Source organism: Eschscholzia californica, unplaced genomic scaffold (assembly GCF_041429995.1).
Source record: "Eschscholzia californica isolate CP2 unplaced genomic scaffold, dmEscCali1.0.p SCAF_1, whole genome shotgun sequence".
Classification (NCBI taxonomy): domain Eukaryota; kingdom Viridiplantae; phylum Streptophyta; class Magnoliopsida; order Ranunculales; family Papaveraceae; genus Eschscholzia; species Eschscholzia californica.
The window spans coordinates 79,673,513-79,700,364 of record NW_028238198.1 but is presented as its reverse complement, the minus strand read 5'-3'; the positions used below and the strand labels follow the sequence as shown (position 1 = coordinate 79,700,364).

At 35.9% G+C, this 26,852-nt stretch overlaps 2 protein-coding genes across 4 annotated transcripts; both read left to right on the top strand.

Moving 5' to 3' along the window:
• The first annotated feature begins 10,527 nt into the window (after nucleotides 1-10,527).
• CYP715A1 (cytochrome P450, family 715, subfamily A, polypeptide 1) lies at nucleotides 10,528-13,584 on the top strand. The gene is made up of 4 exons (XM_086656152.1): nucleotides 10,528-10,916; nucleotides 11,027-11,259; nucleotides 11,824-12,522; nucleotides 12,922-13,584. The coding sequence occupies exons 1-4, from the start codon at nucleotides 10,607-10,609 to the stop codon at nucleotides 13,348-13,350; spliced, it is 1,671 nt and encodes a 556-aa protein (XP_086512278.1). The 5' UTR covers nucleotides 10,528-10,606; the 3' UTR covers nucleotides 13,351-13,584.
• A 1,954-nt stretch (nucleotides 13,585-15,538) lies between these two features.
• On the top strand, nucleotides 15,539-26,351 carry LOC147569660 (protein REPRESSOR OF VERNALIZATION 1-like). 3 transcript variants are annotated; one of them, XM_086656150.1, is made up of 9 exons: nucleotides 15,539-16,002; nucleotides 18,160-18,222; nucleotides 19,910-20,653; nucleotides 21,461-21,595; nucleotides 23,321-23,404; nucleotides 23,486-23,545; nucleotides 23,631-23,720; nucleotides 25,307-25,609; nucleotides 25,947-26,351. In XM_086656150.1, exons 1-8 carry the CDS (start codon nucleotides 15,703-15,705, stop codon nucleotides 25,604-25,606), a joined length of 1,776 nt encoding a protein of 591 aa, XP_086512276.1. In that variant the 5' UTR covers nucleotides 15,539-15,702; the 3' UTR covers nucleotides 25,607-25,609; nucleotides 25,947-26,351. The 3 variants fall into 3 exon arrangements, with proteins under 3 accessions (XP_086512276.1, XP_086512277.1, XP_086512275.1); XM_086656151.1 differs by having other exon boundaries at nucleotides 25,933-26,351; XM_086656149.1 differs by lacking the exon at nucleotides 25,947-26,351 and having other exon boundaries at nucleotides 25,307-25,869.
• The last annotated feature ends 501 nt before the right edge of the window (nucleotides 26,352-26,852 follow it).

The following is a 26,852-nucleotide window of genomic DNA, read 5'->3' as shown; positions in this document are numbered from 1 at the left end:
GTGGAATTACTGATCGTGAAACACAAATCAACATTAGAAATCATATATATGCGAACAATAAAATGACCGATATCCTAAAAATCAGTCAGAATAACGAAAAAGGAAAAAGTATTGGACTTTTTTTGTCATTATTACACTTGACTTTTCGCCTGTGCAAAATGATCTTTGGGGTTAATTAATAATTAAAGAATTTTTGGGTTTATAGTCCAAAACACGGATCCTAATAAGACATTTAGTCCTCTCTAATCCTATAAAGGGTTTTAAAACCAAAAAAATAATACAAATGGATATCTAGTCCATTTGGTGTCATCTAGAGAGAAAACACAAATCCCTAGAATACCAAATAATTTAAAATACCTAAACTAACCTTCCATATATATAAGATCTAATTTAAACTCAAATCAACCAATATTCGTTTCCCTTTTTTATCTCTCTGTTTCTCTCTCCAATTACCGACTCTAAAGGAAGAAAAAAATCGTTATCTTCCTTAAATTTGTAACCGAAACCTTCTCGTCCTATCTTTCTCTCTCTCTACATCTTCATCTTTTGAAACTATCCTCCATTAAAACAGAAAACTTTGTAACCGAAACCTTCTCGTCCTATCTTTCTCTCTCTCTCTCTACATCTTCATATTCTGAAACTATCCTCCATTAAAACAGAAAACTGAGTTTCTAAGTTCACGTAAAACTCAAATCAAATTTGTATGTTTTCTGATTATGTTTCGATTGAAAATCTTCTATTAACTTTTTCATTATCATTAGAGCTATTCAAAATTATCATCTTAATTGTTAATCAGGAAACAATTTTCTTATTTGATGATTCTGTTTCAGATCAAAAAAGTTATTATTGTCTTTCTCTCTCTAAAGTTTGTATTAATGATCACGATCTTGATGAGATTAATACTTCATTTCTAAATCTTACAAATCGAGTTTACTTATTGTTTGCAATCAATCGTCATATCAGTTATCAATAGATTTGGAGTTTATGCAAAGTATGATATTCAAATTTTCTTCAGATCTGATTTTTTTTCCGTACAGATTGATGAAACGTGATTCTTTCGCACGGTTACTCATAACAGAATTAACATTATATATACTTTAGAATAAATTACCATAATGTAACGTAAATTATATGAACTTTTCCCTACGATGTTTATCAAATTAAGAACATGATATATGTTCTGGTTCTGCAAATTTTTCACGAATAACATTAACATTATATTATTTTGTGTAAATCATACGTAATTTACGGAACATTATGTATGATTTAATATCAAAACAGTTCTCGTTTTATTATTAGAATATCTTTGATTTACATATGTAAATCCTGTGTACTTTTCTGTAAAGTACATGTAATTTATTCAAATGTTCATGTAATTTACTGCAAATAATATACTTGTATATATAATTTATTTGAATTAATCTATCTCACTTTGTTATCACAGATGGAGTTCCAGGCAGAATCATCAAATCAAAATAAGGAAATCAAACTGAAATCTGATGGTTGGGATAAGATATTTACAGAACCAGGACAGTTATTTCCTGGGGGTGCAAAATCTTTTCGATATGCTCCTAGGCAATATATCATCAACACCGGTCATGATTTCAAATTCATAAAGAATGATTCTAAGCGTGTTACTGTCGTGTGTCCTGTTAAAGATTGCAAATGGATAGTGCATGGATGGGCACCATTGAAATGCGATTCTATATTCATATTGAAAGACATGGAAATGAAACATGATTTCATTATTTGTGATAAATGTCTCATTATTTTTCACATAGTTTGCATAATTTATTGTAAATTATATATAATACCGTATTTACAGTTTAGGTATATAACGTTTAAAATTATATTTTATCATTAGTATATCATAATTTGTTGTACATCATTAAATCCCATTGTAAAACATACTTATTGTATATCAGTATACAATATAAGTTCCTTCATATAAATGACCACTATCAGAAATTACAAGGTTTGATCAATTAAAAACTTTTAAATTTTTGCTGTTATCATTGGTTATTTATCAAAAATTACCGAATCCTGTGGTAAATCACGGATACTTGTGAATAAATTATACATACTTTACAGTAGTTTAAGTTATACCGGACAGAAATTAACATAATTTATCAAACAGATATCTAAAAATTGATTTATGACGAAGCTTTGAACATCAGAAACTATGTCACAACAGAAAAAATCATAAAAATCAACCCAAAATCTCACCATAACGTTGAAACAAACTGCTTTATGATGAAAAATAACCATGCAAACTCGGTTTTATATAGATTTTCACCTGAAAGTGATGATGGTTCGAAACCCAAACGAATCGAGAAACCTTTTCGTTTTAATGGCGATGATACCTCTTCAATTGAATCAGAATCTTGAAAGATTAAGAAAGTTGAAGAATAAAGCCGGTTTCTTACCTTCTGGAAGATGGCGATTCAATTTTCTCGTTAGAATTTTGGAGCGTTTCAATTTGGGAAAGTTGTGATTTTTGCCTAAACAGTACAACTGATGAGAGAGAAAGTCGATTAAGAGATTTTGTTGTAGACGGAAATAATCCAAAAATCACGCTTCATTTAACCGTTACCAAGATTCGCTCTGCCCCACATTTAGAAATCCCGTGTAAATAGAGTTGGGACATAACTGAAAATAAAATAGAGATAGTAAGGGTTTTTTTGACCAAGGAGTAAAAGGACTAAAAATCCATGTTTTGGGAAGATTAGACCCTAAACCCTTTTTGAACATTATTTTGGGCTATATACCCACGGACCCATAATTAAATAAGAAAGTGAATATTGTTCGAAAGATGGTCAAAAATCGTTTTTAAATATTATACTGATATTTTATTTGTATCAATACTCTAAGTGAGTTAAATATATTTAAAGTTATAGTCGACAAATACAAAAATATACACTATTAGAATGAAGTAAGGTAGGTTTTCTTTTTATCATAATTGACAAAATTTGAATCCATTTAACTCAATGAACTCAAAATTTTATGAAAATGGGCGAGATATAATACGATTCACAATTCACAAATTACTCAAAACCCAACGAGAAATGCTAGAACGGGCGGAGATCTGGACCTACTCCAGACCTTAGCTGATGTGGAAGTGACACGTGGCTGCCATAACCAATTTTAGTTTTGAAACTCTGTTTTAAATCCATATTTTCGCTCCCTTTAAAGCTAAGTCTCCATGAATTTTGATCTGGATCCTCGAAGATCAAATTTTAAGATTCCAAAACCTGAACCAAAAGGGCACTGTTTTGGGGAAAGCGGAAATGTTTCCGGGAAAGGCGGTGCAAACCTAAAAAAACTCAAACCAAACACTCCCTCCCCCTCAAGTCGCCGGAAAAAGTTAGCGGGCCGGAATTTCTCTCTTCTCTCTTCTCTCTTCTCCTCTACTCTCTTTCTTTCCCTCTCCCTTCTTTTCTTCTCTTTTTCTCTTTTTTTGTTGTTCCGGCGAAGGGAGATCCCCTTCGCCGGAACGTTCGTGCGAGGGAGATGGGATAAGAGGGAGAGAGGATAAGAGAGAAGCAAAGAGAGAGAAGACAGAAGAGAGAACTAGTAGAGGTCACCGGAATCCGGTGGAGGTCGCCGGCATTAATGGTGGAAGTCGTCGGAATTTGGTTGAGGTGAATGGAGAAGAAGAAAAAATAAAAATTGAAATGGTGATGTTTGGAGGAAACAAAAAGAATTTGTTTCCACCCAAAATTTATTGTCCCGAAAACTTTGCTTATTTCCCCGAAACAGTGGCCAACCAAAATATCAGAGGCTTCTTCTCTCTCTAGAAAAGCGCACATAACCAGCCAAAACGAAGAAGATGGGCTCTCTAACTGAGACCTCGTCAAGAGTACTCCACGTGATCTTAAACTTGCCTAAATCAAATATAGAATCAAAAACTCTATGGGAACCGTCCAAAATGACCTCCACCCAAACCGTCTGTGAGAGAGACCCTAGTTTCTCTCTCCTCACGTGGAAGTCACGTGAGGAGAGAGAAACTAGGGTCCCTCTCACAGACGGTTTGGGTGACGGTCATTTTGGGCGGTCGCCCTCCACGTGAGGAGAGAGAAACTAGGGTCCCTCTCACAGACGGTTTGGGTGACGGTCATTTTGGGCGGTCGCCCTCCACGTGAGGAGAGAGAAACTAGGGTCCCTCTCACAGACGGTTTGGGTGACGGTCATTTTGGGCGGTCGCCCTAGCCTTACTGGATAGAATCTCAAGTTATTGATGGAGTTTCACTTTCCAAGGGCTTTGATTCAGATAATGAAATTAAGAATATGATACTTGGATTTGGGAGAGATTAAACTCTAGGGCCAATTTTGTTGATTTTGATTGGGAAATTAAATAAGAATAAATAAGGAGATTACAAGAACTTGAAGGGACGAACGAACTGGAAAAGAAAGCTGATGAGAACAGATGTAAATTGATGAAGGTAATCCTAAATGTGATGATGGTGATGAAGAGCGCAATAACCTAAAATTATCTAAGGAGGAAGCTAATAGCCATGTAATTTTCAACCAAAATATACACAAACAACCTAAAAAATAAAAAAAAGGACATGCATCTAGGTTAATTAAGAAAAGAACTTAGGTTACTAAAGAAAAAGCGATGAAATTTTTTCCACTTCCAAGCAATATACTGTTGAAATATCTTTCTATATACTAAGATATCCCATATAATAGATATTAGGAAATATCAAATATTAGAAACTAGTAAGAATTAGGAACTAGTAAATATATTAGTATAAACTATTAAGAAACTAGTAAAATATTAGAAACTAGTAAAGTTAGAAACAAGTAGTATTGTAACTCTATAAAAAGAGTCTTATATTTCTTTTGTAATCTATCAAGGAATAAAACAAGTTCTTTGATCAATTTCAACTTGGTACCAGAGCCAAAAGTCTTAAATTTGTGTTTGGGAATTTATATTGATTGAAAGAGAAGAGCCTTTCATCTTCATCTTGTTTTTCCGGTTTAGCTAAAGTGAAGGGCAGCTGATGCTTCCGCAATAATGACTCTCAATAAGACAAATTCAAATTTTGCTAAAGTTGTTGGTCAATCTGACAAAATTACTTATAAGTGTACACACTGCAACAAAATTGGTCATACCAAAAGTCATTGTTATGAACTATTAGGCTATCCAGAATGGTGGGATCATAATCGAAAGAAAAACTCTAAGAAGACCCGTGTAGATCCAATTGTTAAGCAAGCTTCATCGACGATAGCCACTACAGGTAATGTAGGCAAGACTTTAAATATGTCTACACAATTTTCGAATAGTACTTGGATAATTGATTCTGGTGCTACAGATCATATGACTTTTGATTCTAGACAGGTCTCAACCATAAACCAATCTTCACATAAATATGTCTCTACTGCCAATGGCACCTCAGCCCCCGTTGTAGGGGAAGGACCTATAACTCTAACGAACACATTGAACTTAGACTCTGTTTTGGTTGTCCCATCTTTAGATCATAATTTATTATCAGTGTCTCAAATAACCACCACTCTATTTTGTGTTGTCATCTTTTGGCCTGAATTTTGTGTCTTTAAGGACATCCGGACAAGGCAAACAATTAGTTATGGTGTTAGGCGAGGAAAGTTGTATTACTTGGATTTAGTATCTGAAAGCTCTAATAAATTGCGTTAGGCATTAGTAGTGAACAATTCTGAAATAAAAAATAAAGATGAAATATGGTTATGGCATCGCCGTCTGGGGCACGCCTCCTTTGGTTACCTTAAGAAATTATTTCCATTGCTATTTATTAAATGCGATGTTTCAAGATTTCAATGTGATGTTTGTGCACTTGCAAAAAGTCATCGTGCATCGTTTCCGTTAAATTTAAATAAAAGTCCAACTCCTTTTATGATCTTACATTCCGATGTCTGGGGTCCATCTAAGGTTCCTACTTTGGGTGGGGCACGGTGGTTTGTTACCTTTATTGATGATTGTACTAGGATGACTTGGGTGTGTTTGATGAAATCTAAAAGTGAGGTAAAGTTATTATTTCAGAAGGTTCATAAACCGTTTAGTACTCAGTACAACGCAAATGTTCAGATACTTCGTAGTGACAACGGAGGAGAGTATATGGATCATGAACTTCAAACTTATTTGGTTTCTCATGGTATTGTTCATCAAACTACTTGTCCAAATACCCCTCAACAAAATGGGGTCGCTGAAAGAAAGAATCGTCACTTGTTAGAAGTTATCAGGGCTATGTTGATCGAAGCACATATGTCATTATCTTATTGGGGAGAAGCACTTCTTGCTGCAACCTATTTAATTAATAGAGTACCATCTAGTACTATTGATTTTAAGACTCCTTTTCAAGCTCTATCGGATGCTACAACTTCTCCGACAGTTTCAAATTTACCTCCCCGTGTCTTTGGGTGTGTAGCATTTGTTCATCTTCATGAGCACCAACGTACAAAATTAACTCCAAGGGCATTAAGATGTGTATTTGTAGGGTACGGTGCAAATCAGAAAGGGTACAGATGTTATCATCCTCCAACTAAACGAATGTTTGTTACATCGAATGTTATCTTTCATGAAGATTCCATGTATTTTTCACCTGAGTCTGAACTTCAGGGGGAGAAAACTAAGCAGGAAGTTCTGACTCTTGATTATGAAGAAACGGATAATCATGTAGAAGAGAACAAAATTGGATCTAATATTGAAGTAAATTTGATTCCTGAAGAAATAAGTAGAGCTGAAATTGAAATTCCAGAATTACCAACACCTAAATCGGTAATGGAAGAAAGTGTTAATGAAATTCCAGAATTACCAACACCTGAATCGGTAATGGAAGAAAGCGTTAATGAAATCGTTGAACAAATTGTGGATTCACCTCCAATTGAAGTCGTTGAACCAAGGGTTAGTAATACACCAAACCAATCAGTTGTCGAGGATGTTCCTGAAGCACCTTCCGAACCACCTAGGAAAATATTACCGTCGCGTCAAACCAGAGGTATTCCTAAACCAACATATGAACCTGAGCTGTCTAGTAGAGTCAAATATCATATGAGTCAGTATGTGTCAGATCATCGGTTGTCAGAATCAAATAAGTCGTTTGTAAATCAATTATCTACTGTATATATTCCTAACAATGTACAGGAAGCCTTATCTGATTCAAAATGGAAAGCAGCTATGAATGAGGAGATGAAATCCTTACAAAAGAATGACACTTGGGAGCTAGTTGATCGTCCAGAAGATAAAAATCCAGTGGGATGTCGGTGGATTTATTCAGTGAAGTATAAAGCAGATGGTACAATTGAACGTTACAAAGCGAGACTAGTGGCAAAAGGCTACACTCAAACTTATGGAGTCGATTACACAGAGACATTCGCTCCAGTTGCAAAAATCAACACTGTTCGCGTCTTGTTATCGTTAGCAGCAAATTTAGATTGGCCACTACAACAATTTGATGTAAATAATGCTTTTTTGCATGGGGAACTATTAGAAGAAGTCTATATGGACCTTCCACCGGGATGCAAGATACCACAAATACATAACCAGAAGGTATGTAGATTGAAAAAGTCATTGTATGGATTAAAACAATCACCAAGAGCGTGGTTTGGAAGGTTTACAAAGGCTATGAAGGAATTCGGTTATCACCAAAGCAATTCTGACCATACCTTATTTACAAAAAGGCAGAAAGGAAAACTCACAGCACTTATTGTATATGTTGATGACATGGTGGTTACTGGGGATGATCCTGAAGAACGAAAGGCTTTACAGAATTACTTATCTAAAGAGTTTGAGATGAAAGACCTCGGTCCATTGAAATACTTTCTTGGAATTGAAGTATCTCGATCTAGTAATGGAATTTTCTTATCCCAAAGAAAGTATACTTTAGATTTGTTACATGAGGTGGGTATGTCAGCGTGTGAGCCGATTGATACACCTGTCGAAGAAGGATTAAAGTTGTCAGTGGAGCCTAATCAGATACCGGTTGATAAAGGAAGATATCAACGACTGGTTGGAAGGTTGATGTACTTGGCGCACACGAGGCCAGATCTTGCATATGCGTTAAGTATTGTTAGTCAATTTATGCACAATCCCGGTGAAAAACACATGAATGTTGTTTTACGCATTTTGAGATATTTGAAGGCGGCTCCTGGAAAAGGTATTTTGTTTACTAAAAATTCGAGTTGTCGAACTATTGATGTATATACTGATGCAGATTGGGCCGGGGAAGTAAATGGTAGGCGATCAACTGCAGGATATTTTACCTTTGTTGGTGGAAATCTTGTTACATGGAGAAGTAAAAAACAGAACGTTGTTGCACGTTCAAGTGCAGAGTCCGAATTTAGAGGAATGGCTGATGGCATATGTGAAGCGTTATGGTTAAGACTCCTGTTGGATGATTTAGGATATCCTTCTGAAAGACCAATTCAATTATATTGTGACAATAAAGCAGCATGTGATATTGCTCACAATCCAGTCCAGCACGACCGCACAAAGCATGTTGAGGTGGATCGATGTTTTATTAAAGAAAAGTTGGAAGACAACATTGTAGAGTTACCAAAGGTCCGATCTGAAGATCAGTTGGCTGATGTTCTTACCAAAGCAGTTTCAAGTCGAATATTTTCGAAAATGGTAGACAAGTTGGGCATGTGCGATATCTATGCACCAACTTGAGGGAGAGTGTTGAAATATCTTTCTATATATTAAGATATCCCATATAATAGATATTAGGAAATATCAAATATTAGAAACTAGTAAGAATTAGGAACTAGTAAAATATTAGAAACTAGTAAAGTTAGAAACTAGTAGTATTGTAACTCTATAAATAGAGTCTTATATTTCTTTTGTAATCTATCAAGGAATAAAACAAGTTCTTTGATCAATTTCAACTAAATATACTTCCAATTCATGACAAGTATCAACATTATGATCTAAATCACTTCCAGACGACTCAATCAAGAAACAACTGTGATAGACATCCCGGCATGGAAACCGGCCGAAACCCGACGGGGTGACGGGCCGGGACGTGATTTAGAGAGAGAAATTTTCTGACTTTCTCTCTCTAAATCACATCCCGACACGTCATCCCGCTGCTTTCGGCCGGCTTCCGTGCCGGGAAGAGCAATTGATCAAGAAAACGGTCCAAATCATCATCAGTAACAAAAACAAATTGAGAATTAATTCAGATCCGTCGCGAGCAGTGAGCACCCCATGTTAGTTCAGGTTTTTGGTTTGACAAAGGGTCTTTCGATCTGAACCGTTGATCCAATTCCAACCGTCCATGTCAAGATCCATACGAGTAGGGGTGTCAACGGGTCGGTTCCGGTTCGGGTATTTAACTATCCAGAACCGGAACCTATAAATCGTAACGGTTTCGGTTCTTGACGGTTCCGGTACCGGTACCTCAATCAAAGGATCCAGAACCGGAACCTATAAAATTCTCGGGTACCCATCGGGTATCGGGTACCCATTGGGTATTCACAAAAGTATATCAAATATTTCTTAAAGTAGAAGAATTTGCATGAATCTAGTGAAAAGAAATATCATAAACGACATAGATCCTTAAATAAGCAAATATCTCGGGTACAATAGTTGATGAGTATAAGAGATTAGAGATTAGGGGAATCAAGAAAGAAGAAATGAACCTTTATGTTATATTAACTCGCTCACTTTTGTGTTTTATAAATTAGTTTTCAACCAAGGAAAAGAGGATTTGAGAAATTTCATAACTTGGTGAGTTGGTAACTTGGTGAGAAAAACCCTGACGTACAAGAATACTATATAATCTAGGGTATTTTTTCGTATTATCTCGGGTACCCATTACCCGTCGGGTACCCGGCGGATATACCCGATAAGGACCCGCCTCCTAGTCGGGTCCTTTCGGGTATACCCATTTGAGACCCGATTTCCTTAATGGATCTAAAACCTATACCCAGTACCTACCCATTAAGACTCGGGGTCGGTTCGGTTCTCGGGTAAACGGGTACCCATTGCCACCCCTACATACGAGGGACTTAGATCAAAAGAATGCAAAAATGGGGACTAAAACAGAGTTTCAAAACGGAGACCAAATTTCATTCTTGGGCGCACGTGTCACTTCCACATCAGCTGAGGCCAGGAGTAGGGTCCAGATCTCCACCCGCTCTAGCATTTCTCAAACCCAAAAAAGAAAAGAAAATAGAATGAGGATACCAACAAGGTGGTTAAGTTGGAGGGAAATTTTCATTCTTTTACTGTATCAATGGCATGAGCCGGCAAAAAAGAAACTTAAAACCTACTATTAAATTAGATGATAATGATTTTATCGTTTTAATTTCTAAGTCATTAACGGAAAACAAAATCAACCCTAGAGACCAAAACACTTCCAACTTCATATAGACTTCATTATTCTCTCTTTGACTTTCTTAGGTCAAACCTGACATTCTTGAATTCCCATGACCTAACCTTATATACATACACATCTCCGTCCATCTTATTACACAAAGATTGTTTGATAGACCCATCTTACTTATTTCTCTATAAATACCACCACCCATTTTATTATTTTCTCCAAGAAAGACAAAGGAGAGAGAGTTTATACAGAGAGAGAGAGAGTTTATAGAGAGAGAGAGAGAGAGTTGAGTGAGAGAGATGGAATATGTTGATAACATGTATATGATTAGAGTTATGTGTATAGGGATGGGTGTCCCATTGATGTTAATAATATTGAAAGTGGTGTATTCATTTTGGATATTACCCATGGGAGTTCACAAGAGGCTAAAGAGAAATGGATTTAGAGGACCTCCTCCAAGTTTCCCTCTAGGAAATATTCTTGATATGAGAAAACACAAATCAAACAGAATAAAACCAATATCTGATGATGATGATAATCACATGAATATCACTCATGATATTCACTCTACTGTTTTTCCTTATTTCTCTAAGTGGAATAGTTCTTATGGTATGTCATGTTCATTATCCCATCCACAAACCCTAATTTATCTAAAAATATGTATATGACATTTGAGATATTAATATTTAATGGTGCATGATTGATTGTGGTTTATGCAGGAAAGGTATTTATATATTGGTTAGGCACAGAGCCATTCTTGTATATAGCTGATCCAGAGTTTCTAAGGAAGATGTCTTCAGGAGTGATTGGAAAGAGATGGGGAAAACCAAGTGTGTTTAGAGATGATAGAATGCCAATGTTTGGTAATGGTGGAATGGTTATGGTCGAAGGAGAAGACTGGGTTCGTCATCGCCACGTCATTTCACCTGCTTTTTCGCCCCATATTTTGAAGGTCAATCTTATTTCACATTGGTTACTATTGATATTACTCTTGGAGCTTTACTGAGAGTTTGACTCAAACTGATGTCACTACAAAAAAAAGGGTTTATTGCCCCCATTCCCGACGGCAAAAAGAGAAACCATCGGAAAAACTAAACTCCGACTAGGTTTCCGTCGGCAATAGTTGACAACTGTCTACGGTTGTTCATAAAACCGTCGGGTTTATGTCAACCCCCGTAAACTTTCGTCGCGATTAGCTTCTTGCCCACACGTATATTTGCTTTTTTGATCTCAATGATTTAAATTAAAGCTCTACATTATGTTGTCACATTGAGTGAGACTCTGAGTCAAACACTAAGTAAAACTCTGATTTTATAATCCTTATGTTATTAATTTTTATAGTATCTTTCATATGATTATACCTAAGCTTTGGGCCTTTGGGGGAGCCTCTCTAGTATTAAACTTCCATTTCTTTAATTATTAATATACTTACTTATCTCTTAAACACCACCACCACTACATATAATCAAAAGCACAAACTAATAATATCTTGGTTAATTATGTTTAATGATTACAGGCCATGGCAAGCTCAATGGTGGAATCTGCAACTAAAATGCTGGATCAATGGAGTAATCTTATTGACTCAGGCGAACCCGAGATCGATATAGAGGAATCAATAACAAGCACAGCTGCAGAGATAATAGCCAATATAACCTTCGGTATTAACGATGATAATGGCCGGAAAGTATTTAAGAAGTTAAGAGCAATGCAATTTGCACTATTTCAATCTAACAGATTAGTAGGGGTTCCATTCAGTAGGTTTATGTACAAGAAAGAAACACAAGAAGCAACAAGACTAGGAAAGGAGATAGATGAGATTCTTATATCTATCATAAGATCGAGGATTATAAATCAGAATGGCAATCCAAGTAAAAATACTCAACCACAAGACTTACTAGAAATTTTTCTGTCAAGTAAAATGACGATGAATAAAGATGATCTACATGATGAGAAAAAAGATACAGCATCAGACAATATTAATGGGGGTGGCAGAAAAAAATGTTATGATTTGACAACTAGTGAGTTAGTTGATGAGTGCAAGACATTATTTTTTGGGGGACATGAAACAACAGCTTTAACACTCTCATGGACTTTACTACTTTTGGCTTTGAACCCTGAGTGGCAAAACCACCTTAGACAAGAAATCAAACAAGTCATTGGGGATGGACCTATCTCCTCCATTGACGATCCCACCATTATCACTCAACTAAAGAAGGTACCTACCATATAATTATCATTTTTAGCTTTTGGTTTGTTTGCATTTTAATCACATTCTCATTGTTTTCATACAAAAATTCACTTTACTCTTAAATTTTTTTATTATCATATTTTTGCAAGATAAAAGTTTTATGAAAAGTGTCTAGACATGAATTATTAATTTGAAAACTTAGAATGATTTTTATTTCGGCTTGTATGTGGACATGATAATTACTTTGTCGCATAAAAAAATAAACTATTTGAACAGATAAGCATAGTGTTTGTTATTTTATTTAGATCTTCGGTAAATTTCACTTGAATTTTACAAGTTTCTTTTCAAATTTCAAATGTAAATTGATTTAGTTTTCATGAAATATAATATTGTTTGGTTAGCTAAAGTTGTGAAACATGAATGCAGATGGGATGGGTGATGAATGAAGTTCTTCGACTATACTCGCCCGCACCGAATATCCAGAGACAAACCAGAGAAGATATCCATGTTGAGAATTTAGTAATTCCAAATGGGACCAACATGTGGATTGATGTTGTGGGAATGAACCATGATTCAACTCTTTGGGGTGATGATGTGAACCAATTCAAACCAGAGAGGTTTAAAGATGATCCCATACTTGGAGGATGCAAGCATAAGATGGGGTTCTTGCCTTTTGGATTTGGAGGGAGAATGTGTGTGGGAAGGAACTTGGCTACCATGGAATACAAAATTGTCTTAGCTCATATCCTTACTAGGTTTTCACTTTCTCTCTCCCCAAATTATATCCATTCTCCTGCTATAATGCTCTCCCTTAGACCCACCAAGGGTTTGCCTCTCTTGCTTCAACATCTTTAACTAGGTATAGGAAACAAGTTCTTGAATTAATTATTTTTGTATTTCAAACTCAACCTAAAATCATATATACGGATGCTGGAAAATTCTTTAATGGTTATGTTAATCATCTTCTACATTATTTTTTTTATTTAACTTAGGCGATTATCGTGCTTATCACATCTTTGTGTTGCATCAATGCCTTGTAACGACTAACGTAGAACGTAGTCGATTTCTCAAATAAAAAATTATCTTCTATAATACTTTTTGTCTACTTTATTATGGGTTGTTGGTAGATCGATGGACTTGAAATCAGGACCAATCTTGTCCCTTGGTCAATTTGAGTGAATTTTCGAACAGAAATTGTTGAGCCCTTCCCGTTTGACCCCTTTTAAAGTATTTAGAATGTTAAGTAATTTTTTTCATCGATTTTTATTTATTTCTTTTTATTTCCTTCTCTCACTAAAAAAAAGTACTCATTGGGGCATTTAGAAATCGTTTTCTCCTAGTTGCTATTGAGGAGATATTTAGGGGTGAATTTAACGACGGATCCTGGGTAAATTTTTGGACAAACTTCATCTGTCACGAAGAAGTATTTGGGACAATCTCTAGCTCCCTCTTCTTTGTGTATCTTTCTTCTTGTTTAACTCTTCATCATCTTTCCTACTCTTAATATTTTTCGTACTTCTCCCTCCCTAACTTGCTTTCACAAATGAAAAATAAATAGTATTTTCTTGGTTAATGAGTTCATAATTCTATCGAAGTAACGTTGGAGGTGCTTATATCAACATGCACCTCTCATTCATCAAAACAACAAAAATAATGGAAGATTGGGAAGAAAAAAATGGGTCAAGGGGGTCGCGGGAAGACAAAATGATTGGGGGGGGGGGGCTGTTAAGGGGGCTCGGGTTACGTTAGTTAGTCAAAAGAAATTTTTGAAATCTGACTAAAGAAAGGATTGAAATGTGAACAAATAATTGATAATAGTGAAGAATTGACCATTGAGTCTAGAGATTAAACTTAGAGATGATGAAAAGAAATTTTTGAAATCTGACTAAAGAAAAATTTGAAATGTGAAAAGATAGTTAATAACAGTGAAGAATTGACCATTGAGTGTAGAGATTATAGAGATGATGAAAAGAATTCCCAAATAGTATCGAAGAACAAAAAAATACCTATGCTCGAGATACCATGATTCTGTTAACAAAAAAAACACCATGATAAAAAGAAGCTCTTGCACAAAGAATTTGAGAACCAAAGTTATTCCCTTGGTTAGATTTACAAATACTTGTAGAAGAAATCTACATGGGAAGAATTTTAACAAAAAAAAAATGTAAATAATATTTCTAATTATGAAAACTAATCTAATTAAATGTGAAGATAATATATTTGCAATCTTCAATTATTCTCGTCCTTTGGATGAATGGGAGGTGCATGTTTCTATAGACACCTCCAATGTTACTTCAATACATTTTCTGTTTACATAACCGGATGAAGTAAAGAAGCAACACGATCAAACGTCTAGGTATTTTAAGTAGTTCCTATCAAACTTTAATATACATATAAATGTATGAACTCCACTCTTAATTAGTACGAACCCCTATCATATATGACTGACTGATAATCACTGCACTCTAGATCATGAACAAAAAACACAATTTAATGAATGTTAGATTTAAGGCTTCTTATTTCAAACCGAGATGAACAGAAAAATCGTCCATAGACATGCACACAACTTAAGTTGTAGTTAGTGGTTAGTAGTGTGGTTTGTATGTAAATGGTCGGAAATTCAAATCCAACATTTGTGTCCTTCTTGCGAAGAAAATGGGCTTGCACATGCATATTTTACTGCATATGATTATATAGGATATGTTAAACACCAAAAGCCCTCCAACAACAACAAAAGGTCAATATTCTGAAATGCAAAAAGGCCAAGTTTTCAACATCATCATAGAAAAGAGATTTTATGAACGTGGTAGAACCTTCTGTGACTAGAAGACATTTTATTCGAAACAACAATAATAAAGCATAAGACCAATGTCTTAAAGAAAGTGAATTATGGATTTATGGTTCTCATAGACTGACTGAGTCTGCTTGTGAAGAAGATTATGGATATCATTTTTTCGAATTCAAAAGTGTTTCTCGCATACATGCAATCTTAACACCGTCAACTTTGAGGGGTCAAAGCGAAATACCAATAAGGGAGGGGAGTATTCTCAAACCATAGTTGCACCAAGGGAGGTAAACTAAATAACCCCAAATTACTCGAGAGTCGAGAACGACCAATTTGATTAGAAAAAAACCCCTCGGCGGCAAATTCCGAGTTCTTTAATCTCTTTCACTGGTTTCTACTGTCTCCAAATTAGGGCAGGAAAAATGAGGACTCGACGGTTGCTGGCGGTGAGCGACAGCGAAGATGAAGGAAGCGTAGAAGAACGAAAAGAAGAGAAGAAGAAGAAAATGTCGATTGATGAGGAAGAAGATGAAGAAAATCATCAGGAAGAAAATGATGATGACCCTAATGAAGAAGAAGAAGAAGAGGAAGAGGAAGAAGAAGAAGAAGAAGAACCAGTAGATGCCAAACCCATCGGTGAAGTCATCAAGGTTTCTGGTAAAGGTAGAGGAAAGAGGGAACACTTCGAATCTTTCGAGTATGATGGGAATACGTTCAATCTGGTAAGCTCAATCAAAATCTTTCATTTAATGGTCGTGGTGTTATTATTCCTTTTCAATAAATTTAGGTTTTGACTCTGACAACTGCTTGTTGTTTTAAATTTGGGAATTTTTATTTTTTTGATTCATAGGATCAAGAATCCAATTATCGGTAAGAGAATGTCTTACTGTAATTATTACTATGCCTCTCTAAATCATCCGTAGATGTTAAATTTTGTATTATATGAGAAAGCTATTTCACCACCACCACCCACCTACCGACCCACTGACCACCACCGTCCACCACCACCTACCGACCCACTGACCACCACCGTCCACCACCGCCCCATACCACAATCAACCCTCCTTTCAAGTGGCAAGTCTGTGACGTGACAACTTATGTTGCCCTTTCAAGTGACAAGTGTCAATTTTGTTGAGGTACTTTAATGGGTAGAAGTGAACAAGAATATTCATATGCATAAACTTTACTACTAAAAAACTAATTACTATGTTGTAATAATACAAACAATTTCAATAAAATATACGGTTAATAGAATAAAATACTGTTACAATTAATGAAAACTGAAGCTACTCCTCTTTACCGCCTCTAGGACAGCCTTGCATTGTCAAAGAAAAACATGTCGAGGCCTAAAATTGCTTTGTTTCATTGCATAGTCGGAGACTGAGTCTCTAAGATGTTAGGTGAGTTGAAAAAACAGGTTTTCTAGGGTATTTCTCTTGAAGGGGAACCTTTTGAGAGATATTTCCATGGTGTCTATGTGACTTTAGTACCCAGAAAAAGTGATCGAGGGTCGAGGTCTTTCCAGGCAAACTCTGATTGAAGGATTGAAATAAACTCTGTAAGAGTGACACATAAAAGGTTTGCCAAATATTTCACCAATTTGACATATTTGTCATTTTGGCCGAATAGCGAAAGGTTTGCACAAAAGTTCGGAACCATTGCTGGTCAGCTGGAACCTTACCAAGGGATACTGCACTGTTCAATATTTAGAGAAAAAAGGAGGGGGCTGTCTCGGGTCACTATCTCCAACAGAAAGGAGTTGCATGGACCTAAAATCCGCAGGGATATCAACGACTAGAAATTGGTATTTAGGCTGCTAGATATTGCAGGATTCATATAAAAATGAGTAAGATGATAGCAGATGGAAGCAAGATGTCAATGAGTATAAGTTCAAATAGAATAGGTAAAGCGGAAAACTGCTGCATAGTGACACTGAAATCAACAAGTTGATATGGCCTAAGTAATTACGCACTGAGCTTCACTATGGGTAGCATGCCTTGAAAGCCTCCAACATATATGTTGACCAGAAGAGGTGGGATTAGAGTTAACAAATGTTACATGTGCAAGGTGGTTATGTAGTAAGCAAAGCTTCGTCGATGGTCTTAGGATAATCTAGCCAACGCCTAGAACAACAAAGGATTGCTTTGAGATATGAGATAGGGTAATGAAAGATACCTGGAAAACAATTCCACACTCAATAAAAAATATGGTTCATTTGGGAAACTCTTCTACAGTCTTATTTCTTATTACAATTTATGCGACATTTCAAAAGAAAAAAGTTCCAACAAGGTTAACATTCACTTCTACATAGTTCAATTGTTTAATACAAAATAGCTTTAAAACTCTACGTTTTTCCTCACTCCATATTGAGTCATTACTAAATAAAAATATTTCTCTTAAAGGAATACATGAGGTGCCTGTTTGAGCAAATTTGATGAAGCAATACCTAAGGTGCATTTTTGAGACAGTAAAGAAAATAGTGAAGCATGGATTTAACTCATTAGATCGAATGGCTTCTGGGATATCACTTGTGGGATTTTGTTGAGAACTGGATTGGGGTTTAAGAAAAATAACTTGATAGAATTTTCGTTTGTGTTTTCTCCCGTTGTGGCTTTACCTTTAAGAAGACTAACTGGATTAGGATTCTTGATTCGTGTTTTGTCTTTAACTCTTTATTCTTGCACCCCGAATGCTTTCTGAATACCAACTTCCTCTTTTTGAGTCTTAGACTCCTTAATTTCATCTTATTCTTTGACATACTTTTCTTATGGATCTTGATTGTGGACTATTTTGCAAATAAATGTTGCTCTGGACTAGTAATTCTTATTTGGTTCTTCCTTCTTTATGTTTATGTATCCCATTCCTTTGTTATTATGTAGGAGGATCCCGTTCTTCTAACACCAGAGGATTCAGGACAAAAGCCTTATGTAGCCATCATCAAGGTGAATTTTCAATTTGTTAAAGTTATTGCTTTCAACCATTCTATTTCGACTACTGAGAAGAACCTACATGTTATACCTGTCTTATACATAGAACGACTCATTCTTAAAGCCATATCTGTGAGACGCACAGTACGCTTTCTCAAGCAGAATGTAAGAATAGCTTGTTTGGTTATTTAGGTAAAAAGTCGTAAGACTTGAGATATACTTCTCCATATCTTCAATTAGCAGCCATTTGTATGATGACATAGATTCAAATTTCCAAACGTGTTGCTGTTGCTCGTTGTACTTAACTTATGTTATCTAAAGCGCTAGGTGAAACAAAGAGACTAATAACCTTTTGTTAGCAGGCTTAAGCGGTCACCCTAAACACGGCCTCCCTCAAAAATCAAGTTTCACCACTTTAGTCTTCCCTTGTATTTTTTTATAGATGGTAATGATGTTTTACTCTTCGTACACCGCACAAATATTTTCATGTACTAGAAATAAGTCTAAAAACTCTTTTCGTCTCACTCATGTTTTTTTTTTCCTTTTTGTTAGGTGAAAAGAACACAAACCACTAATTTTTGTATAAATTAGTTACAGTAAAGTAGTGTTTAAAACCAGTAGAAGTAAAACAACTAAAAAATATTAGTTTCTAATTAAAATGACAAAAAGAAAAATCGAGGTCTTTATGCAACATGCAAGGCGAGCAAGGGGCTGCTTAAGTGTGATTCAGCACTAAAAGTGGAGACCATCAGAAATCTTGACATACAAGTCCAACTCATACTCTATTAACAGCCTTGACCCCTTAAATGACATTTAAGTGTGCCTTAGATATTATAGCCTCTCAATCAATTTGCTAAGTGATTGTTTCAATAGTTTTTTGGACAATTTGAATTTATATTGAAAGGAGAACTGTACAACGCCTGTAAACCAGGAGGCTTAGGGGAGAGCATAATAGGCTTCTGCAGCCTGCAGGCCGCTGTGAATTACATTACTATGTTTCTATATGTCCTCTCTACTACTATGGTAAAGCAGGGATTGAATGTGTTTAATAAATAATCTTTTTTGTTCTTACACTTGCCACTTCGAAGGTGTCATTTTTCCTCTCCTTCATATACCCCAAACCATAGAGCATGAGGAATTAGCTTCCAGATTTTTCTTCCTTGTTTTCAGAGGTAAACATGGTTCTGTTGCTGGAAAGCTTCATGAGTCATTAGGAGTACGCACCAACAAAGTTCAATAGCTTCTTCTTCCCCTTATAAGTTGGTCCATGATGTGCAAACATCTGACGTGTGTCCCCTTCCATGTGTTTCCCTGTGCAAAATATTTTCATTTACTGGATAACCTAACATATTTTGCTATAGAATGTAACTTTTTCAATCCTTTTTAGAAAAATATTGTTCTATGTTATTAGAGGAGACACCCTTGACACCTTTCCTCGCTGAAGTCTCTGTTTTATATATTTTAGGCTTATTCTAGTTTTAGTTAAATATTGTTGGATGTTATCTAGAATCTAGATGATAGTTTTAGTTCATAGACTAGTTATGGTAAAGCTTCTGCTTTGCTACTTCAGTCCTGTTCTCACTGTAGTAATTTGTTTGTAGTCGATGCTTCCTGTATACATTTATTTGCTTACCCAAAAAAGAAAACAATATTACAGTATAGTCATGGTTTTCATAGATAAATTATGATTTTGTTTTGATAGGAAATCACTCAAGACAGAAATGGGACTATGAATGTGACTGGACAGTGGTTCTATCGGCCGGAGGAAGCAGAAAAAAAAGGTGGCGGGAACTGGGGATTTCGTGATACTAGGGAGTTGTTCTACAGTTTCCACCGTGACGAGATTCCAGCTGAGTCTGTAATGCACAGGTGTATCGTGCACTTCATTCCGTTGCACAAGCAGATTCCTCGTCGTAAAGAGCATCCTGGATTTTTTGTTCAAAAGGTGTATGATACTGTAGAGAAAAAACTCTGGAGGTTGACAGACAAAGATTACGAGGACAGTAAGCAGTATGAGATTGATCTTCTAGTGCAAAAAACCCGGGAGCGATTAGGAGAACTCCCTGATATTGAAACTGAAGAGGCCAGGGCTGAGCTAGAGTATCAGCGAAAGAATAAACGACGAAGGAAACCTATGTCTCCTATTGATGTTACGAGGGAAGATGATCTGGCCACTAGACTTGACCAACATTCAATAGCAGAAACTCCAGGAAGCTGTACAGATGATGCTTCAGAGTTCTATAAACTTTTGGCGAACTCCAAAGCATTAACAGGAGATACTGTTCGTGATAAATGGTTAGAGAAGCTTCTTATTGGAGTTCAGCCTGCTTGTGATTCCAAGGATAGTGTGAATATTGCACAGATAGAAAATGGCAACTCTGTCTCCCTAGACAACAATACCAGTGGCAATGATCACCCAGAAAACGTTGAAGGATGCCAGGAAAAGGTAGTAAGAATTATCTTGCAGTATGGGTAAGATCGTTTTATTGTGTTAAGATGTCACAGTTAAAATTTAATTTCCAAAAAGCTTACCTTCGTTGCAGTAAAGCGTTTTCTCTATCCTACTATGGCCATCCTGATATAGCCAACATCTTTTCCAACTCAAAAAGCCAATGCATCCACTGTCATTCCAAAGTGTCTAGATTTTCCATATTGTGGAATGAGTTGGTTGTCTATTGTTTCCTTGGTAAAGACTTCCTATTAGAGAGTGTAGAGATTTGGTCAAATTAGATACCTGTAGCAATTATCTGGAGTCTTAGATATTTAGCAAGTTACTCGGTTGAACCCTGTATGGGGTCTTTATATATTTTTCATCATTCAAGTAACAACAAACTCCTCCCTTTGCAATTTATATTCTTTAGGTGTTTTTTTGTTGCTTTCTTATTGCTTGTTTACTTTACCTCTGGTTCTTAGTTAGATTAATCATTCATCTTAAGCTTCTGATATACATTATCTTTTCTCTCTCTCTCTCATGATATGTATAAACCAAAATAGTTGAGGTGTAAACCAGCCCCTATTTTATGGAACACACAGGTCCAGTACATAGTTCAAGGGTATATAATGTTTCTTTAAAACGTTCATTAATACTGTCAACATTGGGGATTTACTGTGATGTGTATTTAACTAGAATACGACGTTGACCAGGTAGAAGTTTACTTAGAAGACATAACAAACTATGCAAATATCGGTGCTACTAATGCTTTAATAACATTTTTCTTTTTAAATGATTTATTTTCTGCTTGAAATTTCACAGGGTTTTGGAACTCTTCGATGGCCGGATGATGCCGTGTCTGCCATAGTTGCTCTTGAGCAGGCTTCACATGAAGCTTTGAGCTATGATTTTCAAAAGTACAACCAAAAGATGCGTCAGTTGCAGTTCAATCTGAAGGTTGGGAAATAGTAAAAGAGTTTGAACTTTTGGCTTTTTTAATACTGGTCGTACTAACGTCATATTTTGTGAACTTCAGTCTCACATAAATCTGTCACTCTATGATTTTACTTATATTGTCATTTACTCGTGTGGATCACACTGGAAGCTGTATTTATTCCAGAGGACTGTTCTTCACCAAGGACATCCAACCTTAGCTTACCATTTTTATTCTCCCCGTTATATAGAAAGAGCTCATCTTCCATTTGGGTGATGTGCTTGTTTTCTATATTCTTAGACTTGTTATTTAGTAAGTTTGAATGGTTTAGAAGGTTACCCTCATTCATGGAATCAGTGCAATTTATTTACCAGTCGTACAGTTATAAGATATAAGGCGAAGTTACCATTTGGTAATTTGCTATCTTAGCCATAATTATCCTATGTTACTTTGTGAACTTACCTGAAAAGTTAATACTTTTAAGTAATTCCATTAATCATGTTTACCCTCTTAGTAGGTGCTAAGGAATACTTAAATTTTTTTCTCTGATAATCCATTTTGTGCACATACTTCTACTGTCTCCATATGTTTGTGGGTGAGGTTCCAACTTAAATCAACAAAGCCTTCGTCATTTTTTTTTTATCTTTGAAGTACTTAATAATTTTGTTAAGGAAAAAAAGAAAAATTAAAAGGAAGCGGAGTTACAATCTAACATGTGGCTTCCTTCGAACACAATTGAAAGAGCTTTTATACATGTGGAAATACAAATGAATGCATCATGTACTATACTGTCCGTAGTAATCACACAACTGATGTCTATATTTTATTCTCCATTTTCTTGCATTGACTCTATTTCTGCTCATTTTCGTCTTCTTATTTCGCATCCCCATAAATGTTGAGAAGTAGCTGGGATCGAGATAGATGCTGAGTTTTGGATGTGAGCATGCAGGTCTAACGGAAACCTAAATGCTTGGTGAAATCTTGATGTGTTTCAATTAAATATGAATGTTTACAAGATCATATGGAGATCCCTATGGAGAAAAGGTTCCTTTGTGGGATCCATTACAATTAATACCACCATTAAGAACATAAACATTTAACTTAAAATCAATAATGATATGCAATAGATCATCTAGAAGGTAATAGTATTCTCAATCATAGTTTCGGAAGTTGGAACAACAGCTTTATTTATATTGTTGTAAGGTTTCTTGACAATTATAGATATGGAAATCCCATCAAAATAGAAATACAATTCAGGCTTCTAATCTTTGAAGGAAAGCTAATCAAGCTTTTCTAATACATTCGGACCAGCAAAAGGAATCCGCATGGAATATGGAAACAAGCAAAACATTAATGAAGACAAATTAGGACTCTTTACATGACTTGACATATTTGTGCCGCTGGAATGTGGCACTCGTATTAGAAAAGCTAATCAAGCTTTTCTAATACATTCGGACCAGCAAAAGGAATCCGCATGGAATATGGAAACAAGCAAAACATTAATGAAGACAAATTAGGACTCTTTACATGACTTGACATATTTGTGCCGCTGGAATGTGGCACTCGTATATCAGTTACCGATTTCAGTAATTAAAAGTTAACATTGAATGAAATAGTGTCTTTTTCTGTAGTCGGTTGAATGGGCAACGGAGCTTTCTTTATTTTGTACTGCACATTTAATTCTATGCCCTCGTAGTGTAGTTATTGAAACTGAACATATAAATTTGATATTTATTCGCTTGTTGTAGAGCAATGCGCGGTTAGCAAAACGTTTGGTGAAACGTGAGCTGGAAGCTTCAGTTATTCTGAACATGTCTCCAATCGAATTGAAGGTCTACAATTTATTCAAGCTATATCATCCGTCCCAGATCTTTATTTTCTTCGAGTAATCTTAATTTCGTTTTCTGTTATAGGATGGCCTAACAACTGAGGAGACGGCAACTAAAGAACCTGAGGATTCAGGCCGCATGCAAGTCAGCAGCTCTTCCTTGATGAAGTTCTTATTTTTCTTCTAGATATTTATTTATGAGCTCATCTTGTTAATTTTTGCACAAGCAGATGACTGATGCTCGATGCTCAAGATGCACGGAGAAGAAAGTGGGTTTGACCGACATCATCCAAGCAGGAGGACGCGGAGACCGCTATCAGGTTATAATTTTTTCATCCATATTTCCTATTTGTCTTAATAATTGACATTCTCATCAAGTCTAAAATATTAAATCATCGGACTGGTTATCAAATATTCCAATGATTTAAACCCCTTCTTGTTCAACCCCGTCAGAGGCTCACCTATTTCTAGAAGTGGTGATAATCTTTGTCGCTGATCATATACTGAAATTGACCTTGAGCACTGATATATGTTGTCTGAAGCGCTATGTGAGGCGGCAGACCTCTCGGCTTGCCTAAGCATTGCTTAAATGATTTTCTCAAATATGGCCACTCAAAAGATATATCCGCAACTTCTTCTTAACTCTGGTGTTATAAGTTCATATTTTGCAATAGACCCGCGTGATATCTACCTACTCTTTTATGCCTCTATACAATTTGCAATCAGCATTCCTCATAAACCATTGAAGCAAGTAGCAGAATTAATTGCTAAAAAGCATGAAGCAGGGCATCAACATTCAACAAGTTCGGAAATGGGGCTAGAAAATCAGCATCTCCTTCTCTTTCTGTCTGAAACCAACTCTTTTGGGTGGAAGAGAGATTGCTAACCCCTAAAAAATGTTGACATATTATCGGTGAGTAAAATAATATTTAGAACTATAGGTAATGAGCTTAAACAATACTTTTTCCAATAACAAGAAAAAATTGACCATGCAAGGTCCTCAATTGAGGTGAGTTGAGACGCCTATCACTTAATCGTGCTTAAAATTCCTAAACACAAACTAGGGGAAGTCTAGAAAAAGCAAGTGAGCCCCTTCGCGGCCTTTCTCCTTCACTGCCTAAGAACTGCCCAAGCACACATTTGAGTCTTTGACAGCTAAAGGAGCTGAGATATTTAGTCTTCTTTTACTGTTAACTTTTAGTTAGTTCTAGGAGTACTAAAACTAGCTGATTCTTGTCTTGAAATGTGCACATTGAGGAGAGCATCCTTACATGAAATTAGGCCTTGCATCATCTCCACATTGCTCACCAACTCTATGAGGATTCAAGGGAGGTTAAATGGGTGGCTACATTACTTTCAAAAAAAAATGGGTGGCTACATTCTCACTTTGAAATGCTAATACATGAGAGCTTTGAAAACATATGTGATGAATTTTCCGAACACAGAGTAAATGCCCACGTAGTCTCTAAGTTCTTTGAACAGTAAGACTCTTTCTCCTTTGCAAGAGTTGGATAATTCCGATCTAAGCATATGGATAAAGGACATAATGACTACTCCAAGTGCAAATATTAATTGGAAAGTTGTAAGTAGAGAATTAAGGATAATGCTTGGACTTCATCTTTGAACACAACCTAAGAAAAGTTATAGGTGCTTCTTGTTTGATTTTTGTTTATTGACACATGATCACACTCTTTAACACGAACCAAAATTAGAATTTTATTCCACTAAATCTATTTGCATCTCGTCAAAACTATCGGGTTGTATGGTTTCGGTACCAATTTTCATCATTGAATTGTTTAATGTGTTAAAAAATGATTGGCGTTTAAACGAATTATTTCTTTAACTTAATTATATTATTCTTATCTGTTCAGTACATCTTTTCTCATTTGTTTGGTAACTTGACCAGTTGGAGTGTATCGCATGCGGCAACACATGGTATGCTTCAAGAGATGAGGTCTCAACATTAACAATAGATGCACCAAGTATTGTTGTCAATGTAGGCACAGCTCCATGGGCCACCGGTAAGTTTGAAGATATCGAGAAGAAGCTCCTCAGTCCCCGTGAAACAGACAAACCTGCTGCTGCTTCTGATCTATTTAAGAAGACGACTGAACCTTCCATGCCTGTCTTAGAAACCCAGAAATCATTTAACAAGGCAAAACCAGAAGACCCCCCTGGATCTACCACAACCAACACTGCAGAATAAAAGGTAGCAGCACAAACTATACTCTAGCATATATATACATACATACATATAGCTTTTTGAGTTTGCTACTAGTAAACAAACTAAGCTCTTGCATCTTCCCGAATTCTTAAGATCAGATTTGGGGATAGATTTTCAGTTTTAATGTTGTATAATTAAAGTTGCTGGTTTCTGATGACCAATTTTGCTGTGATATTTTATAAATTTTGATCAAGTTTACCTAACATATACTTAACCTGAGGCTAAAAGTAGAGGATTATGGAACATTACGGATTGAGTACGTTTTATTTCTTTTTCTGAATAAATGGTTTATTTAAATTCTGTGATAGTTTTCTATATGCAGATAGCATATGGCAAAAGGAAAGAATAAATTTTCAGTGACAAAGTCGATGTTACCATCTCATTGGTATATCTTACCCCTTCCAGCTCTCAGTAAGATATGAACGAGTGAAAAGGGAGCCAAAATATAAGCTGGTTTATGTTTAAGGGCCAAACGTGTGAGTTGGTCTTGTCTCAGGGGCTAAATGAGAATTAGGCCCATTATCTTCGTTACTTTCGTGAATTAGTCGAAACAGACAAACAGCCACAAACTAGCTCAGAATACGTGTGACGACCATAGAGTTGGTATGTATTAGTAAAAATCTTTGTAAGAGTTCCATTTTACAGACATGTTAAACTAGATATAGAATTTGCAAACATTTGTTTGCAAGGTTTAGATGTTCACAATCAATTGTTTCTGTTATCGTCCACTACCCAATTTGATATGGAGAGACAAAAGAGCCCAATTCAATATTGAGTAATTGACACATTAAAGAACCAGTATTTTATCATTATCCACTTTCCAATTCTCCTTAGCCCTCGGACCTTAAAAGAATCTCTGAACATTCTTTGATTTTGTGAAGTGAGGCACTTCCGTAGTACTCCAATTCTTCAATTTAGCAGCCAGATTTGTAAGTTCTTTTCGTGAATATTTTCATTCAATCCCTAGTTTTCGATCACCTTCACAGAGTTGGACTGATAAATTGAGGGGGGTCACCTCTCGGTTTCGTTTCTTTTAGGTACCTGAGGGAACGATTCGATCATGGTTATTAGTAAATAGGCATAGATGTTAACCCGAGCTAGAGCTTAACCCGAGCTAGAGCCAATGCTCTCTCTAACCTCTCGTGTATGATGTCCTCCTTTCCGATTTGCTGTGTACTGCTTAGACCCTAGTATCCACCATCAGTCAAGTAGCGGCAACTTCAGCTGT

Excerpts from the sequence above, each read along its gene's own strand:
- CYP715A1 (XM_086656152.1), top strand. The coding sequence starts at position 10,607 with ATGGAATATGTTGATAACATGTATATGATTAGAGTTATGTGTATAGGG. Across the intron at positions 11,260-11,823 it reads TTTCGCCCCATATTTTGAAG|GCCATGGCAAGCTCAATGGT; the intron begins GTCAATCTTATT and ends TAATGATTACAG. Across the intron at positions 12,523-12,921 it reads TTATCACTCAACTAAAGAAG|ATGGGATGGGTGATGAATGA; the intron begins GTACCTACCATA and ends ACATGAATGCAG.
- LOC147569660 (XM_086656150.1), top strand. The coding sequence starts at position 15,703 with ATGAGGACTCGACGGTTGCTGGCGGTGAGCGACAGCGAAGATGAAGGA. Across the intron at positions 23,405-23,485 it reads TGTCTCCAATCGAATTGAAG|GATGGCCTAACAACTGAGGA; the intron begins GTCTACAATTTA and ends TTTCTGTTATAG. Across the intron at positions 23,721-25,306 it reads GACGCGGAGACCGCTATCAG|TTGGAGTGTATCGCATGCGG; the intron begins GTTATAATTTTT and ends TAACTTGACCAG.